Source organism: Hyperolius riggenbachi, chromosome 4 (assembly GCF_040937935.1).
Source record: "Hyperolius riggenbachi isolate aHypRig1 chromosome 4, aHypRig1.pri, whole genome shotgun sequence".
Taxonomy (NCBI): Eukaryota; Metazoa; Chordata; class Amphibia; order Anura; family Hyperoliidae; genus Hyperolius; species Hyperolius riggenbachi.
Genome location: NC_090649.1, coordinates 252845573 through 252862763, shown reverse-complemented (window position 1 = coordinate 252862763; position 17191 = coordinate 252845573). Strand labels below are relative to the sequence as shown.

The 17191-nt window shown below is 37.9% G+C and overlaps 1 protein-coding gene across 1 annotated transcript in view; it reads left to right on the top strand.

Annotated features, from left to right (window-relative positions):
* The window catches only part of CNR1 (cannabinoid receptor 1), a 147606-nt gene extending 131793 nt beyond the window's left edge, over positions 1–15813 (top strand). The window contains exon 3 of the mRNA XM_068231131.1: positions 8878–15813. Within this exon, the coding sequence (XP_068087232.1) occupies positions 8937–10325 (1389 nt within the window). The 5' untranslated portion in view covers positions 8878–8936 and the 3' untranslated portion in view covers positions 10326–15813. The remainder of the gene's footprint in view (positions 1–8877) is intronic.
* The last annotated feature ends 1378 nt before the right edge of the window (positions 15814–17191 follow it).

Sequence of the window (17191 nt, the reverse complement as noted above, 5' to 3'; positions counted from 1 at the left end):
TGTCAGTAAAAAACCAAGCATGTATGACCAGTTTTAGATTAGGTTTGCTAATAACAAATTGGGGTGAATACAGTGTGAGGGTAAGATGAGGGGACAAAGTAGAGCATGACAGAGGAGAGATGTGGAGTGGCAGAGAGGGGAGAAAAGCTGAAAGAGAGAAAAGAAGAGATTTGCCTCACCTGGATTGAACTGAATGACAAGAAGACACAGCCAGCACTAGGGGAAAGGGGGGGAAACAAAGGTGAATGAGGGAGAGAGACTGAGAAGAGCCTGAGATGGAGCAGAGAGATTATCTGTATTGCAGTCACATCACACAGAGGCTACTTGCCTGTAATATGACTCCTGTCCCTGCCAATCTCTTACACAAGTCCTGCAATCAGCCCTTCTGGAGTCTAGGGACTGTCTGCCAGCAGCCCTCCTGGGGTCTACGAATTGTCTGCAAACAACCCTTTTGGAGTCTAGGGACTGTCTGCAAGCAGCCCTTCTGAAGCCTAGAGACTGTTGAAAACTTTTCAACCTAGACAATACCTTATGTAGATGTGCACATTCAGTCATTTTAACAATGGTGAGAGACCAGACAGATTTTTTTCCACAGACCCTGCAGGCAAGCCTCTGCTCTGCATCATGCTGTGCATATTTACCAGCTTGCCCACCTTCTAATTGCTCTGTAATTGGGGCACTTGAAACAAAAAGAAAAACCGAGAGCCCAATATAGTGCAGTAAGTCTAACAATTGTTGGCGAAATAATTAACAGATGTGGATATACTCACAAACACGGGTTACCACATAGGCAACCACTTGAACTGCAGGTGGGGAGTATTAGAACCTGACCCCACTCAGGTTTAAGAAGTCGCTCTCTGTAGATAGAAAGAAGGGGACAGTCCCCTCCACCCAAGGTGGACTATATACTGTGCAAATTTGGACAGAGGCGCCAGGCAGGTTAAAATGATCTAAAAACAACTAAAAAGGAGGAGTACAGGTGGACTTACCTCCTGAAATGATGGACAATCAAGATTGTTCAAATCGCAAATAACAATTTATTTTGGCACTCCGCAACGCGTTTCGCAGGTATAACCCGCCTCATCAGGCAAGGAGTGCAAGCTCAAAAAGGTCCAATAGTGGCAATGCGCCTCTGACAGAACAATCTTGATTGTCCATCATTTCAGGAGGTAAGTCCACCTGTACTCCTCCTTTTTAGTTGTTTTTAGATCATTTTAACCTGCCTGGCGCCTCTGTCCAAATTTGCACTGTAATTGGGGGTTCACATTGCCTTATACAAAAGCATGAATGCACCAGGCACTGTACCAGCCCTAAATCATTAAATGAGAGGCAGCCTGGTGTGGGGGGGGGGGGATCTCCCCCTTTCCCCCCTGGGCAGTTCTCTCCTGTGTCATCCTATGTGGTCTTCTTTCTCTATGCAGCGCTGGTGAAAAAGTGAGTCTTCCTTATGAGACTCCTTCTGCTGTAGAGTTTGTGTGCTGAGTTTTATGTAGTGTGCAAAGCCCTTATCTGAGTGCTGCAGCTGTGTTTACAGTAGCTTCCTCTCTGCAATGCACATGTCCCAGTCAAAGCAGCAGGCAGGAAATCACTCTGATGTGATTTACGAACAAACTTGACTTATACACACCATACAATGTTGTGTTAGATAGATGATTCGATAGATAATTTCCAACATGTCCGATCTTATTTTCAATTGTTTTTCTGATTGATTTCTCATAGAAGTGTATGGAAATAGATAAGAAAAGATAACAGAATTGAATTGGAAATCGGTCGGAAAATGTAATCAGAAAATCGATCGAGCGGGAAATGGTCCGAAAAACACATCGTGTGTACCCAGCATTACAAACTCCCAGAATGGACATTGTTTGTACATAGGCAACCACTTGTAAAAGGAAAAAAGGATGGCAGAATCTATTCAACATGACTCTGTGGTTGATTAATGTTATTTATAGTAGAACCTTAGCCAAAACATTTTCTTTATTAAGGTTGAATATTGTGGGACAGGTCTAGAACCTGTGTCAGCTTGATTCTGCTGTTTGTATCCTTGTTAGAGAGCTTTCTCCTAAAGTTCCATACATTGATATGATGGTAAAACTCTTCCTAGAAAGTAGAGTCCCTATTAGAAATGTATGGTATGTCCACGTCCTCCTTTTGGGAAAATGATAAAATGATCAACTTGACAAATAACTAATATATCAACATAAAACTACAGTTATATTGCTCAGCTTGCCTAAGTTGTTCAATATTCCCAGTCTCTCTGTACAATTTATAATAGCACCTTTTAATTTGAGCGCCTGCTGTTGCTGATAGTTTAGTTTGTATATCAGTAATGTAATATTACTGATATTCTATAATTTGCTTCTGCAACCTATATCTTTGAAACAAACTGAACGTTGTTAATGATTTTGTAGGAAGCAGAATACATTCATTGGCCTACTATTGATTTTGCAACATTAATGGAAGCCTTTAGACAACCAAATTCAATAAACAGTGAAAATGTAACACAGATGTGTAAAGAGTGGTAGCCATTACCAACCGATCATTTGCTGGAGTCACAAAGAAGTGAGTTTTGGTTGTTAATAGTTATTGCAATTTGCATAATATTACTCTTCATTGTCACACTGAATCAAACCCTCTCTCAATCTCAGAGAGACTACAAGATAGCTTAGTCAATGTCAGAATATTTGATGAGGCTATACACTACTAATTGGAGAAGGGATGTGGACAAAGTGTTGGTATAGACACTGCTGAATAATAATAAATAGAAGTAATACTTAAATACATAGACCTTTGACGTACATATGTCTGTTCTGTAATATGATGGAATAAGATGAGTGTGGTGCCTGAGAATAGGGAAGTATTGAATTAGTCTGTACTAGACTAGCATCAGTAACTTTGGTGGCCTTTCACGATGCATTGGGGACATGTTAGCGTTTTAAGTTTACAGTTAGGATTATGCTGTTATGCTTAGAATTTGGCAGTTAGGGTTATAGGGGCAATAGAGTTTATTTAAGAGTTATATACTCGGCTCAGATTTCTAAAATACTTGGTAAGGTCTTTGTGACACAGGTTACTATAGACCTGAAACCAATGTTATTGGGAATTGTGGGTAAGATTGACAAAACTAGAAGAGATATTATGGAACATACTATGCTTTTATGCCTGTAATCTAGTGATTCTACAATGGATCCAGACACAAGACCCTACTTCAAGTCTCGATTAAATTCGCTACTGCTTCACAACATATGTACAAGCATACATGCATGCAAAAAAACCCTGCTCTGCAAAATTTGATTTGAGATGGTATGGTCCCCTTTGTTAAAATATTTGAAGGATCAAGGTATTGATTATGAAGCTATGAGTTGAAAAATGCTGTCGTATCATCTTATTGACCTTTACGTCTTGGTTTTGATGTTGGCTCTGAGACAGATCACAGGGGAAGTGGGTGGTGGGGGAAGGAAACTGGGTTGTTTTGTATGCTCTGTATTTTTGCTGTTTTATATAAAAATGAATAAACAGTGGTCCATATGCTATTAAGTTTTTCTTCTAGAAAAAAAAAAAAGTTTTTCTCCTAGGAGATCATTTTTCATCTTCTATTTAAAATAACTTTTCAGCACTTTATAATTGAAGTACCAAAATGTAGGTGAAAAAAGTACCTGCCAAACCTATTTTAGGTATTTTCTTGCTTGTTAGTGATTTAAAAGGCATTGTATTGACAAGTTTTAAAATGTCACTTAAAGTGGACCCAAATTAAAAATACAAGATTTCAGAAATAAAATCTGTTTTCTAAATTATAATAATAAATAGCAGTTTTTTTTCAGCTGCATGATGACAAATATAAAATATTTTACATTTATTGGAGAAACCCCTTCCTTTATTTCATATTGCCGAGACAGAATCCGGTAAACTGGTGAAGTAGATGGTGTCTGGCAAAGGAGGAATTGCTAATGGCTGCCACCTGTATAACCCTGGTTATAAAAAGAGAAGGGTGAAAAGCATGCACTGAAATGCTCCTAGGTTGAAGGAGTGTTTATTTATCTTTGTATGTGTCAGAGTGGTGCAACTAAATATTTTGAATTAAAAAAATGTTTGGTTTGGGTCTGCTTTAAGAGAAAACTAAGGAGAAAGAGCTAATTGCATTTGGGCCAGTATCTGAAGAGTTAAGATTAGCGAAACAGTTAAAGGGGTTCTTCCGCGAAATAGAAAAAAAATAAAAAGTGGTTTATTTATAAACTATTAAAAATCCTCTTCAAATAGTGCGAAAAGTGTTTTTAAAAAAATGAATAGTTTCATCAAAGTAACACGTAATGTAATCAGTGACAGATGTCGGCCAGGGAGGCTAATCCATTTGTTAGGGGTTTTTTTTTTTGTACTATAATATCACAAACATAACTGCTGCGTACCTAGTTGACAGTTCTGTAGTCCGTTGCTGTCAGGAATGGCTCTTACAATTAGAATAACGGCTGTTATCTCCCGGAGCTCTGCGCAGTTATTTATTTTAGTTTCACGGAGGGAGAGAGAGGACCCCGGAGCAATGAATCAGGCAGAGAGAGAGCAGCTGATCAGTGAGAACGTAATTTGTTGACGTCATTGCCCGGCAACCAGACTACGGCGTGTATGCAGAATCCTCTTTATCTCCTGAAAGCGAGTGATCTCTTTGTCGCTGCAAGATTTATGGGTTTGTGTTTTCTTATTAACTTTTAGCTGCCTGGAGAACTCAACACAAACCCATAAATCTTGCAGCGACAAAGAGATCACTCGCTAGAGGATTCTGCATAGACACCCTACGTTCTCACTGATCAGCTGCTCTCTCTCTGCCTGATTCATTGCTCCGGGGTCCTCTCTCTCCCTCCATGAAACTAAAATAAATAACTGCGCAGAGCTCCGGGAGATAACAGCCGTTATTCTAATTGTAAGAGCCATTCCTGACAGCAATGGACTACAGAACTGTCAACTAGGTACGCAGCAGTTATGTTTGTGATATTATAGTACAAAAAAAAACACCCCTAACAAATGGATTAGCCTCCCTGGCGTCATCCGTCACTGATTACATTAGGTGTTACTTTGATGAAACTATTCATTTTTAAAAAACACTTTTCGCACTATTTGAAGAGGATTTTTAATAGTTTATAAATAAACCACTTTTTATTTTTTTCCTATTTCGCGGAAGAACCCCTTTAAGTTTAGTGTGTAAAGGGGTTGAAAAGAAAAAGCTGATGGATGTTTGGGTTAGGTGCGAGAGTTTGGCGCATTTTAGAGGATTTGGAGTGGTCCTAAATTAGAATACGAATTAGGATATGGGAGGAATACTTATCTGCTGGTATCAGGCACTGGATAATGGTCCAAGAAAATAGTGCCAAGCTCAAATATATCATGGTGAAAGATGCAAATTATACCAGCACATGCATGGTCTTTGGCCATGCATGGGCCTTTGACCTTGGAAAGAGCTGTGTGTGTATCACACAATCAGTGACCATGGGGACTGGGAATTCTGGAGAACCATGAAAATACACTGAAAAGTCAGCTCTTGCTCAGACTTCATTTGGTCATGGTGGATTCCTGTTATTGAGATCAATGCAGTGTCTTTCATAAGATAGGTAGCATGAAACCTCACCTTTGATGACTCACTGTAGACAGCTATTCATTCTAAAAAGGAAAGTAATGGGGCTCAGGACCTCAGGAAGGGAGAATGAAGTATATACTGCAGCTGCACTACACATCTTCAATACTTTTTAAGCCCACTTTATGTCACATATGCTGTGTTTATTATGAGTAATTGCCACTCCTGAACTTCTAGAACACTGACAGGTGAAAACATACTGATATAGGACACTTGCCTCACAGGCTACGAATGTATGTGTTTCAGAGGTCAGGTTAGACCTCTAAAAAAAGATATGGGACGTTTGAAGGTTATATAATGTTATCTTGAAGCTTATGTAATATTATTCCTGCAAGAATCAAAATCTGTAATACAATCTGTGCCTCATTAACTATCTCCCGGTCTGCTAGAGCATGATCATTCAGGCTATGTGTCATTTACCCAAGCGGAAAGATTGTACTCTGTATGAAATGTTTCACCAACAAGCATCTGAAAGAGGAAAAAAATAGGTGACGTAAAGATGTGATTATTATAGGTTATAGTTCAGCAAGAAATATGTTTAAACGACATTTTGTTGTTTGGGCCCTCCTTCCTTCATTTCTGGCTGCCCAAATTCGCACATAGAAATGTGGGAGAGGGTAACTTAGCACTAGCATTTTTTTCATAAACCTATATCGTCTGAATCTCCGCTCTTGAATGACTTGTCATTTTAGTGATATTTCACTAATTGGGAAGAGATGTTTGTCCTTTTATAAGAGCAAAGACATAGTTAATATACTGCCTTGCTCAAAAAGCACTTATGACACCATTACATGGAAAAGGTTTCTGTCAGAAATACATTAAGTGCAATTCAAGACTTTGCTAAATGTCAGCCTTAGCATAGGGGAGAACATTTGTTATCAGTAGAGAGCCTATACACAACTTCTATGGGTCCTTCTAGCCTTAAAGCGAAACTCCGACCAAAAATTGAACTTTATCCCAATCAGTAGCTGATACCCCCTTTTACATGAGAAATCTAGTCCTTTTCACAAACAGACCATCAGGGGGCACTGTATGGCTGATATTGTGGTGAAACCCCTCCCACAAGAAACAAGAAACGTATGTACTCTTGGCAGTTTCCTGTCTGTGAACCTTGCTGCATTGTGGGAAATAGCTGTTTACAGCTGTTTCCAACTGCCAAAAGAGCATGCAGCAGCTACATTGCCTGCCAACAGTAAAATTTTCACCATATAATAAATGTCAGAATGTAAATCAGGGATTTAAAATATTTTACAATGGGCAAACACTGACTAAATATACATAATTATTGTAAAAATGAAGCACTTTTTTATCACATTATTTTCACTGGAGTTCCTCTTTAAAGAGAATCTGTACTGTAAAATTCTTACAATAAAAAGCATACCATTCTATTCATTATGTTCTCCTGGGCCCCTCTGTGCTGTTTCTTCCACTCCCTGCTGCAATCCTGGCTTGTAATTGCCATTTTTATGCAGTGTTTACAAACAAAAGACATAGCAAGTGATAGGCTGAGACTAGCTCAGTGTGTGAGTCATACAGAGTGTGCAGGGGGCATGGAGAGGGTGTATATAGCTTCTATCCAATCACAAGCAGCACAGCACATTCCAGCCTGACTTCCTGAGCCCGACAGACCCGACAAAGGAGAGAAGATTGGATCATATAACAGAGATAACACAGCCACTGTGCAATTAGGAAAGGCTGCAGTAAGACAGAGCACATTAGAACAGCTATAGGAACTTATAGGATAGAAGAAATAAGGCTCACAATTTTGTTACAGAGTCTCTTTAAGCTTCTTTCAGCCTCCTGTAGTCCTTCTGTGCCCTAGACATTCCATACTGATCCATTCAGCAACTGTGCCCCTTTTAATGCTGGCAAACTAAGCCGGTGGGTCAGTGGCTAGATGGGAACATTCGTCACATGCACAGTGGTAATTTTTAGGAACCGCATGGCACAAAATGACTACAGGGGCTGGAAGAAGCCCTAGGTAAGTAAAACTGGTTACATTAGGTTTACTGTGTGGCTCTGTATATTTAACAATGTAACGCTTCATTGCATTCCAGCAGATCTGGAGGTGTGTTTAGCTTACAGGGACAACAAAAGATGATTTGCATATGCAGCAGTTATGCATCGTGGGAGACATCTCAGAGCTCACTCCAACCTGAATAATTGTAAATACTTTCTGTTTTAAGAAGACAAACTTTTGTTTTCAGTGACCAAGTAGAAAAGCCACCTATGTTTTCCTTGGTTTTAGCTTTCCTGACAACTTAATTAATGCTGTGCCAAACAACTATGAACATAAAACTAAGGTCCCAAAGAAACCATCACATGCAAGGAGAGGCCAAGCGTTGTAAAAGCAGGAAAATTACTTCACTTTATAGAACAATTGCTACAAGCTTTAAAATTAGAACATAAAATGTAATTTTCCTGCAAAGCAATATTTGATGACTGTTTTGTGGCTTGCAAGGCCAGACAAATTCAAAACAACACTTAATGATTTTTTTTAGCTTGATTCTTTATTAACCTTTTCACTGTCAGAGAAAAGCTATTCTGCAGTTTTTATAAGTTTTTGGTTGTGTTCTGCTGAGTCGGGTTAAGAAGTCGCTCTCTGGAGACAAACTTATAGGAAATAGGACAAAACAGAGGCACCAGGAAGAATAAAATACATTAAAACAGTTTAAAAATGGGAGGTAGTGGTAGACTTTCCTCGCCATTGAAGACTCGAATTGTCTAATTCTGGCAGGGGCGTGGCAATAGCAGCCATAGCACCTGCTATGGGGCCCTGCAGCATAGGGGCCCAGTGAGTACTTGATGTATTCACCATTAACTTTTTTGTGTTAATCCACCCTCTGACTTTGTCTTGGTGCCCATGAACTACTATGTGTAGTTTTGATTGCATGATAATGTAAATTGTCAAATTAACTCACATCCATGGGGTAGGGTCAGGTAACTTTGCTTAGGAGTGCCTACATCTGAGGGCCCCATGGAAGTTTTGCTATGGGGCCCAATGATCTCTAGCTACGCCACTGAGTTCAGGAAAAATTTTAATGAATACTCCACAAAACAATGCTTTGCATTTTACCTATAACTATATACCTTGTTCACTGAAATATTCTGCTTTATATTCTCTACTATTGTTCATCTAATACATTTTTTCTGAAACAAATAACAGCCTTTCTTTTGTAAGGCATAACACACGTAGAACAGATATTTGTGGCAATTGCCTCTATCTTATATTACTTATAATGTTTGCTTTTTTGCAGGTTTGAAGCCTGAAACCCATCCTTTACATTGGAAATATATTTAACCGAATACTGGGGTGATGAAGTCTATCTTGGATGGCCTGGCAGACACTACATTCAGAACAATTACCACTGACCTTCTCTACATGGGGCCAAATGAAGTCCAGTATGAAGACACTAAGGGTGATCTTTCAAAATTGGGGTATTACCCCCAAAAACTACCTTTATCCTCGTTTCAAGAAAAAATAATAGATGGTCAAAACACTCCCCATCTGGATCCATTCAATGCAACCGAATTTTACAACAAGTCGATCACTGCCTTTAAAGAGGGTGATGACAGTATACAATGTGGAAGCAACTTTATGGACATGGAATGCTTTATGATTCTTACCCCAAGCCAACAGCTAGTCATTGCTGCTCTCTCCATTACCCTGGGTACGTTTACCGTGCTGGAGAACTTTGTTGTGCTGTTAGTCATCTTGCAGTCTCGTACACTGAGATGCAGACCTTCCTACCATTTTATTGGCAGCTTGGCTGTGGCCGATCTTCTAGGCAGTGTCATTTTTGTCTACAGTTTTGTTGATTTTCATGTTTTTCATCGGATAGACAGCCCAAATGTTTTTCTGTTCAAACTAGGGGGCGTCACAGCTTCATTTACAGCCTCAGTTGGCAGTCTGTTCCTAACTGCAATAGACAGGTACATCTCCATACACAGGCCATTGTCATATAAAAGAATAGTTACCAGGACAAAAGCTGTTATTGCATTCTGTATGATGTGGACAGTAGCTATTGTGATTGCTGTACTTCCTCTGCTAGGATGGAATTGCAAGAAGCTGAAATCCGTATGTTCTGATATCTTCCCTCTCATTGATGAGACCTATCTCATGTTTTGGATTGGAGTAACCAGTGTTCTTTTGTTATTTATAGTGTATGCTTATATGTATATATTGTGGAAAGCTCATTCCCATGCTGTGAGAATGTTGCAGCGTGGCACTCAAAGAAGCATCATTGTCCACACATCAGAAGATGGCAGAGTGCACATCACTAGACCGGACCAGGCGCGTATGGATATTAGGTTAGCCAAGACTTTGGTCCTTATTTTAGTGGTGTTAATCATATGTTGGGGCCCTCTTCTTGCTATTATGGTTTATGATGTCTTTGGAAAAATGAACAAGACTGTAAAGACAGTGTTTGCTTTCTGCAGCATGTTGTGCTTGCTTAATTCAACTGTGAACCCAATCATCTATGCCCTTCGAAGCAAAGACTTGAGAAATGCATTTTGTAGCATGTTCCCTCCATGTGAAGGGACTGCACAGCCTCTTGATAACAGCATGGAGTCTGACTGTCAGAACAGACATGCAAATAACAGTAATGTCCACAGAGCAGCTGAAAGCTGCATTAAGAGCACCGTTAAGATTGCCAAAGTGACCATGTCAGTATCCACAGATACATCTGCTGAAGCAGTGTAAGTCAGTCATTTTGATAGAAAGTATGGTGAAACCTGTCCTCTCTTATTCGCAGTTACATATAGTAAGAGATTAATGGCAACCGATATCCCTACTATTCACACAAAATTAATCCTGAAGAAAATATGGGAAATCATTAAAAAAAAATAATTATACTCTGTTACACTCCTTAGTTTCGAATATGAAAGAGCACTAATTTTATTATACAAGAATATTTTTAATTATATAGTTTCATTTATTTTGCAACAAAAAAAGGACTGAACACTTCAGATATAGATTTACATTTTTTAAACTATTGTTTGTAGTCCTCGAAATTATTCTGTGTTGTCCACCCGGACGTTTTCTTATGTATTGTATTTGTTATAACAAAAAGGAAAAAAAAGCAAAACAAAAAAACTAAAAAACCTGGAAGACTATGTAATACCTCACATCACAATGGTGAAATTCACTGCTGAAGTCGTTCTAAGAATTAGAGGTAATCTTCTAGTTTTCAAATTGTGAAGTAACTTCTTCTTATTGGAGAGTGAAAGATGGAATATGGTTTAATTTCCTTGCACAGAAATGGAGAACTTGGTATGCACTTGAACTGACTTTGGTAACATGGAATTGCATATGAAATTGAATGAAGAACAGCAGAGAATATTTGACATTTGATGTATTTTGATTCCGCTGCTGAGAGATGTTTGGTCCTACTGCTGAATAACGTGTATAAAAAAAAATGTTGTGAGACTGATTTCTTATTATAAGCTTAGTCCACGGGATGTCTTACAATATTCTGCAACTAGATGGATTGGAAGAGATAGCTTCTACTTAACAGGGCACTGAAGGCCTATAAGCTGCTTGTGCAAAGAATGACTGTGTATAATGAAACTGTATGAATTTAATGTATTTACCTTAGAAGTAGGCTAAAGTCAGTAATCTAAGATACTGATATCCTATATGTTCTAAATGTACAAATGCATTACTACTAATCAATGAAAAATAATACAAAAAAATTGAGTAAATTTTAATGTAATGTTAAAATGTAATGTATTATGTTTGTGTTAATCAATGTAATGTGCATGTCTGTTTGTAAGTAGGTCATTGTATTAAAAATGACCTACAAATATAACTAAGTATATTATAGCTCTTGTTGCACTATTTGCACATGAATTCAGTTTCTAAAATTGAGTTCTATTATAGTATTAATTCATTAACCAAAAAAGAACATGTTGTCTATCTCTAAGTATTACTGAGTAATGAACAACAGTGATTGACGGGACTCTGGGAAATGTACTGATACACTTAAATGGAATTCTGAAACGTATATAATAGCAAAAAGGAACAACTAAATAGATGTCTAATTCAAGTAAAATATGAAAAAAAACTTTACCATACAGTGCAGGTTTTTTTCACAGTTTGTATGGCTTTGCATTTTACTTAAATTTTATTACATTATTTACCTTACACTATAAACAGGTACTTTGTATATAATACCAACAGAGCCAAATATGACACTGTACAGAAAACTTTTAGTTTACTCTATAAAAAAGGTCCAACAGCAATGTTCTATTGTTGGGATTAGAGGAGACAAAATGCTGATCTTGTCCATGCAAAACAAAACAAAACATCTTTAAAACAGTACTGATTGAAGAGGTTGGCACTGCTATTTATTGCAAAAAAAAAAAAAAACCTGAACTGAGAGGGATATGGTGGCTGGCTGGCTGCCTTATGTATTTATTTTTAAACAATCCCAGTTGACTGGCAGTCCTGTTGATCAATCTAGATGCAGAAGCATCTAAATAACACACTTGAAACAAGCATGTGGAGAATCCAGCCAGTCTTTAGTCAGAAACACCTAATCAGCATGCTTTTTCAGGGTCTACAGCGAAGAGTATAAGAGACAGATAGATGCTCAGAAGGACAGAAATGCAATCTGCATTGTTGAAAAGAAAATAAATATGTAAGTCTCCATATCCCACTCAGTCCAGGTGTGCTTTAATAGGTATCAAGCAAATCCAATTTCATAATAGTGGTAGCAAAATATAGCTGAAAATACAGCAACAGCCCCCGGTTTTGGGTATTTGCCCATATTTAAACTATGTATCATACATAGGGGTATATTCACTAATCCCTGGTAAACGTAACATGTACAGACATGCTACATAAGCAACGTTGGTGTTACACAAATTATGTAAAGCATGAAAGCATTTGCATAAAGCTCGGTAAAAATTTACCAGGAGTGATATATACCTCATTGGCCTCAATTCACTAAGCTTCATCAAACACTTTATCAAACGTTTGATAATTTACCTCATGAGTAAAAATTTTGAATTCACTAAGGTGTTATAGATGTATCTAATGTTTTATAGATAAAACGTTCAACAAATCTATAACACCATAGTGAATTCAAAATTAGATTTGAACTATGAGGTATATTATCAAACGTTTGATGACGTGTTTGATAAAGCTTAGTGAATTGAGGCCTTTGTTTCTAAAACTCATTTCACCCCTCACATACTTGTGTGTAGTGAAACTGCATCCTACTGGAAGCTACACCACCCATGGAAATAAAACTCATCAAAAAGCATGGAACTTGATGAAATAAGATGGATGGAGCTGCATGGTTGACTACAGTTTCATGAGGAAGGAGCTTGCCTGTGTCCCTGGCTGGTGTTGTTGGACATTGGTGCTGTTGTATGTTAAAATAGGTAACGTGAGATTTGGACAATATGTATGTTGAACAGATTGAAGAAGAGTTAATACCCAAACAGAGGGCTGTTACTGTATTTCCAGCTGTATTTTACAGCCTCTATTATGAAATCGGAATTGCTTAATAACTTAATAGTGGTGACATTCCTTTTTTTGGGTCCAAGTGGTGACAATATTTCTAGAATATTATTTAATGTTGCCCTGGGAGAGAACGGAGGCATTAGGTTATGGCGTACAAAGCTTTCCTTATACATGGGGTTGTCCAGACAGTGACCTTAGAATTTAAACTCTGATTACAACAAATCTGCAGTATGCTGGGCTGTTTAGTTTAATTGACAGCTTAAAATAGGAAAGAACATAATTTAAAGTGTTGGTTATTTTCTACTTGAATGCGCTTAAAATTAGCTACAACAGGGCTCTAATCAACAATGCAGTGTACCTGAATTATTGTTTTTTGCTTTTGTTCTAAACTACAAGCTTATTACTGCAACTGTTTACATTACAAAATTAATCACTAACCTCCTGTTCTATATAGTCAATGTTTGCAGATGCCAGTTAAGAAGTGCTGAGAGTCAGTTTATAGCTGCAGAAGCTGAGACCAGCACACACTTATCTTATTCACTGTGAATATAGTCACGTTGTGTATGCCCTGCAGATGCTGAGGCTAACATGCCTGTATGTTAAAATAGCATAAACAAATTATAAAACTATATTGAATTATTGATCAGATTGAATTATTGATTGATAAAGCCCGGTATAATTTGCTAAAATATATTTTCATTTGCAAGGCTTATATGCAAAATAGAATCTGGGTGGCTAAATGAATAGGAACAATCAAATTAATATTTTTCACTGTACTTCAGTGCTAACCAGAGAAATAAATCCACACTCACCTGGAACCATGTCCGCATTCCAGTTATCCACAGTCTTTAATGAGCACATGGGTCATGCCTGGAGTCTTTCCTGCAAAACTGGGGCATGGGTACAGACAACCAGGAAGCAGAATTTATGTATTCGTTTGGATACTCAAAAATGTTTTTTTGTAAATTTAATAGACCCTAAATCAGCAGGCTGTATAATACTGTAGAATGGAGGGTGCAGGATCCTCATTCTGAGAGGGGGCAGTCTTCATCAGTTACCCCTTCCCTCTCCTCCAGAGTGATATTTAGACCAATTAAAGCTGCTCTTATGAACCCAAGTCATCCGCAGGCTGCATTCTGTTGGAACAGGGGTAATTTTCTTTGTCTCTGCACCCCCTCTTACTATTCAGCTAATTAAAGCATCACAGAAGAAAATAAAAATACATCTCTAAATGGATGCTTAGTAACAAAAACCCTAGAGGTGGTACCGTTAAGACCTCCTGTCTTTGTTCCATTTGTTTATAGTTTTCCTCTTTTTTTATTATTTGACAGAGGGTAGTTAAGAAAGTGAGTGAGACACTATCATGGACAACCCAAAAAAATAATGGTGTTTACTAGAACTTATCCTTATGTAAATTTACCTCTCCTCATACCTGGCAGCCATCTTCCCATCTCCCTTACAGCTCTGTACTCGCTGCTAGAGGTCCAGGCTCTACTGTCATGTGACTGGAGTGAGGCCTGGACCCAGTGACGTAGCTAAGGAGCTGTGGGCCTAAATGCAAGTTTTACATTGGGGCCCCCCAAGCACTCTATACATAACCATTGATACGGTGCACCAAAACCTGCCAATGGCAACTACCGTGTCAGAGGTGCAAGAAGGGAATGGGGAGCACTTTGTTAATGATTATTACTAGTCAAAGTATCTATAGAAGTGATTATTATGAGCACAGGACCAATAGAGAGCTAATACTGAAGTTGAGGGAGGGCCCCTCTGGCCCAAGGGCCCCAATGTGGACGCAACCTCTGCACCCCCTATTGCTATGCCCCTGCCTGGACCTCTAACGGTTAATACATAGCTGCAACCTCTTCTTGTTCCGGGCATTCATCTGCCCGTCTCCCTTGCAGCTCTGTACTCGCTGCTAGAGGTTCAGGCTTCACTGTCCTGTAACCACAGCGGCAACAAACATTTATCATTCAGCTTATTGCAAATGCACCTTAAAACTGTGTCATTAAATGACATTTAATATTGTTTACTTGCAGTTAGTGGTTTTGCATACAAAAGAAGTCATAGACAAACTGCTTAATCCTGGCCCTTGACTTTCTGGCTTTCTTGGTATTATATTTAAAGACACTTTGCTAAAAAAAACACTAAGACCTGAATTTATTGCATCAATAAGCACAATATTTAGTTGGCAGTCAGAGTGGAGACTTGGTACAATAATCAAGTCAAAATTTTAAAGTGATGCAGCTCCTTAAATGCAATTTCTCAACACATAATTGTTCAATAGAAATCCATCACTGAATATAAAAATTGCATTGACTATTTTTAAATTCCATTGAAAAATGTATTTTAAAGCATGCCTGAATCAGACCAAAAAAATAGTTTTTTTACTTACCTGGGGCTTCGTCCAGCCCCTGTTGTCTTTTAGGTCTCTCAGTGTCCTTCGGGTCCTTCGGGCCATTATGACACTGACACCTCCAAAAGAACTGCAACTAAAACTTCAGTCATGGGCTACTGTGCATGCACAGTCCAGTCTGCGCACCTCCTCGATCACACTTTTGTCACAAGAAGCATTCTGCGCATGTGTGGTTCTCAAAAGAGTTGTGCGACACATGCACAGAAAACTCCTGGTGACAGAAGCACGACCGTGGAGGAGCTTGAATGGAAATTTGCATGTGCAGTAGCCTGCAAAGACACAGAGGGACCTCAAAGACTGTGTGTGTGGCAGTGGGGGGGGGGGGGGGGGGTGGAATACAGGCTGGAAGAAGCACCAGTTATTTACTTTTTTGATCTGGGTCAGGTGTGCTTTAAATTGCTTCTGATGGTTCCAGGGGGTACTCGGGCTTAGTTTACTTAACCAAGAATAACAAATTTAGAGTTTTAAAAAATGATAAATCTTATTTAAACACCACCAAATTAGTATTATAGCTAATTAAAAGAGTGTACTTTGTTTAGAAAGTAATTATCATGTCCTATAATTAAATATATATTTGTCAAGGGGTACTTGTGATATTTACTATGCTAGGGGTACTTGGTGAGTACAGGGTTTTAAAAGGGGTACATACAAATAAAATATTAAGAAACACTGTCCTAGAAGATGCAATCTTTACAAAACTCTATTTTTTGCCAGAATCAAGTAAGTTAGTATAACCAACATCATCATCTGCTAGTTTCTCAGCAGCAAATCTAGTTATGTTATTTTAATATAGTTTACTGTAATATATATTTACTATATATAGTTTGCTATAATATAGTTCAATTACACCTGAAACATTTCCAGAAAAAATTCCCATTCCATCGCTCATCTTCTGGCTTGATTACTTAGAGAGCACTTTAAATTGTAAAACTAGTCATATTTACAACAGTAAATTAAGTAGGACAGTTTGAGTGTCTTCTAAGTATTTAGGCTGTATTATGTTTCATTAGCAAAATGTTTACTAATTATGGTAATGACTGGTTAAAACAATTTAAAAATATCCCTTAGGATATACAATGTACTTAATGCAAGAAACCACATATTTTTTATATGTCTGCACTGCATTATAAAGCACAATATATTAGATGACAGGCCATTTTCATAATAAAATTATTTGCACATGAGAGATTATTATTCCTTTCAATGCAAGTGTTTGCCAAGGGTATGTCTACATATGATACAAATCAAATTAATAAAAAAAATCAGCTTAAAGTTAAAATAAGTAGATACATTCAAGAGCCATTTTTGAAACTGTCTTCTTGTACATGCAACAAAAACTTTTACAGGTTATTTTATACTATTAAGACTTAAATCATGGGACAATGGGGCTGTCTGGCACTAAAAATAGTGCTTGTTCATATGACAAATCGTATTGTGTACACATTTGTGATGTTCATTCATTATTCATTTCCATGCCAAGCCTACTGGGGCTATGTCAGTGTTAAGTTGAGAACCAAGCTTTCCAAATCAAAGTTACATTGTTCTGTATTAACTCTGTACTTTGTGCTTTAGAGAAACTCGTAACTGTTATTTTATGTTCTTACACAGGGCCTTATGAAACCTCTTGTATATATCTATATATTTTAGTTTTTATTTACCTAATATATATCTGTCAGCTTAT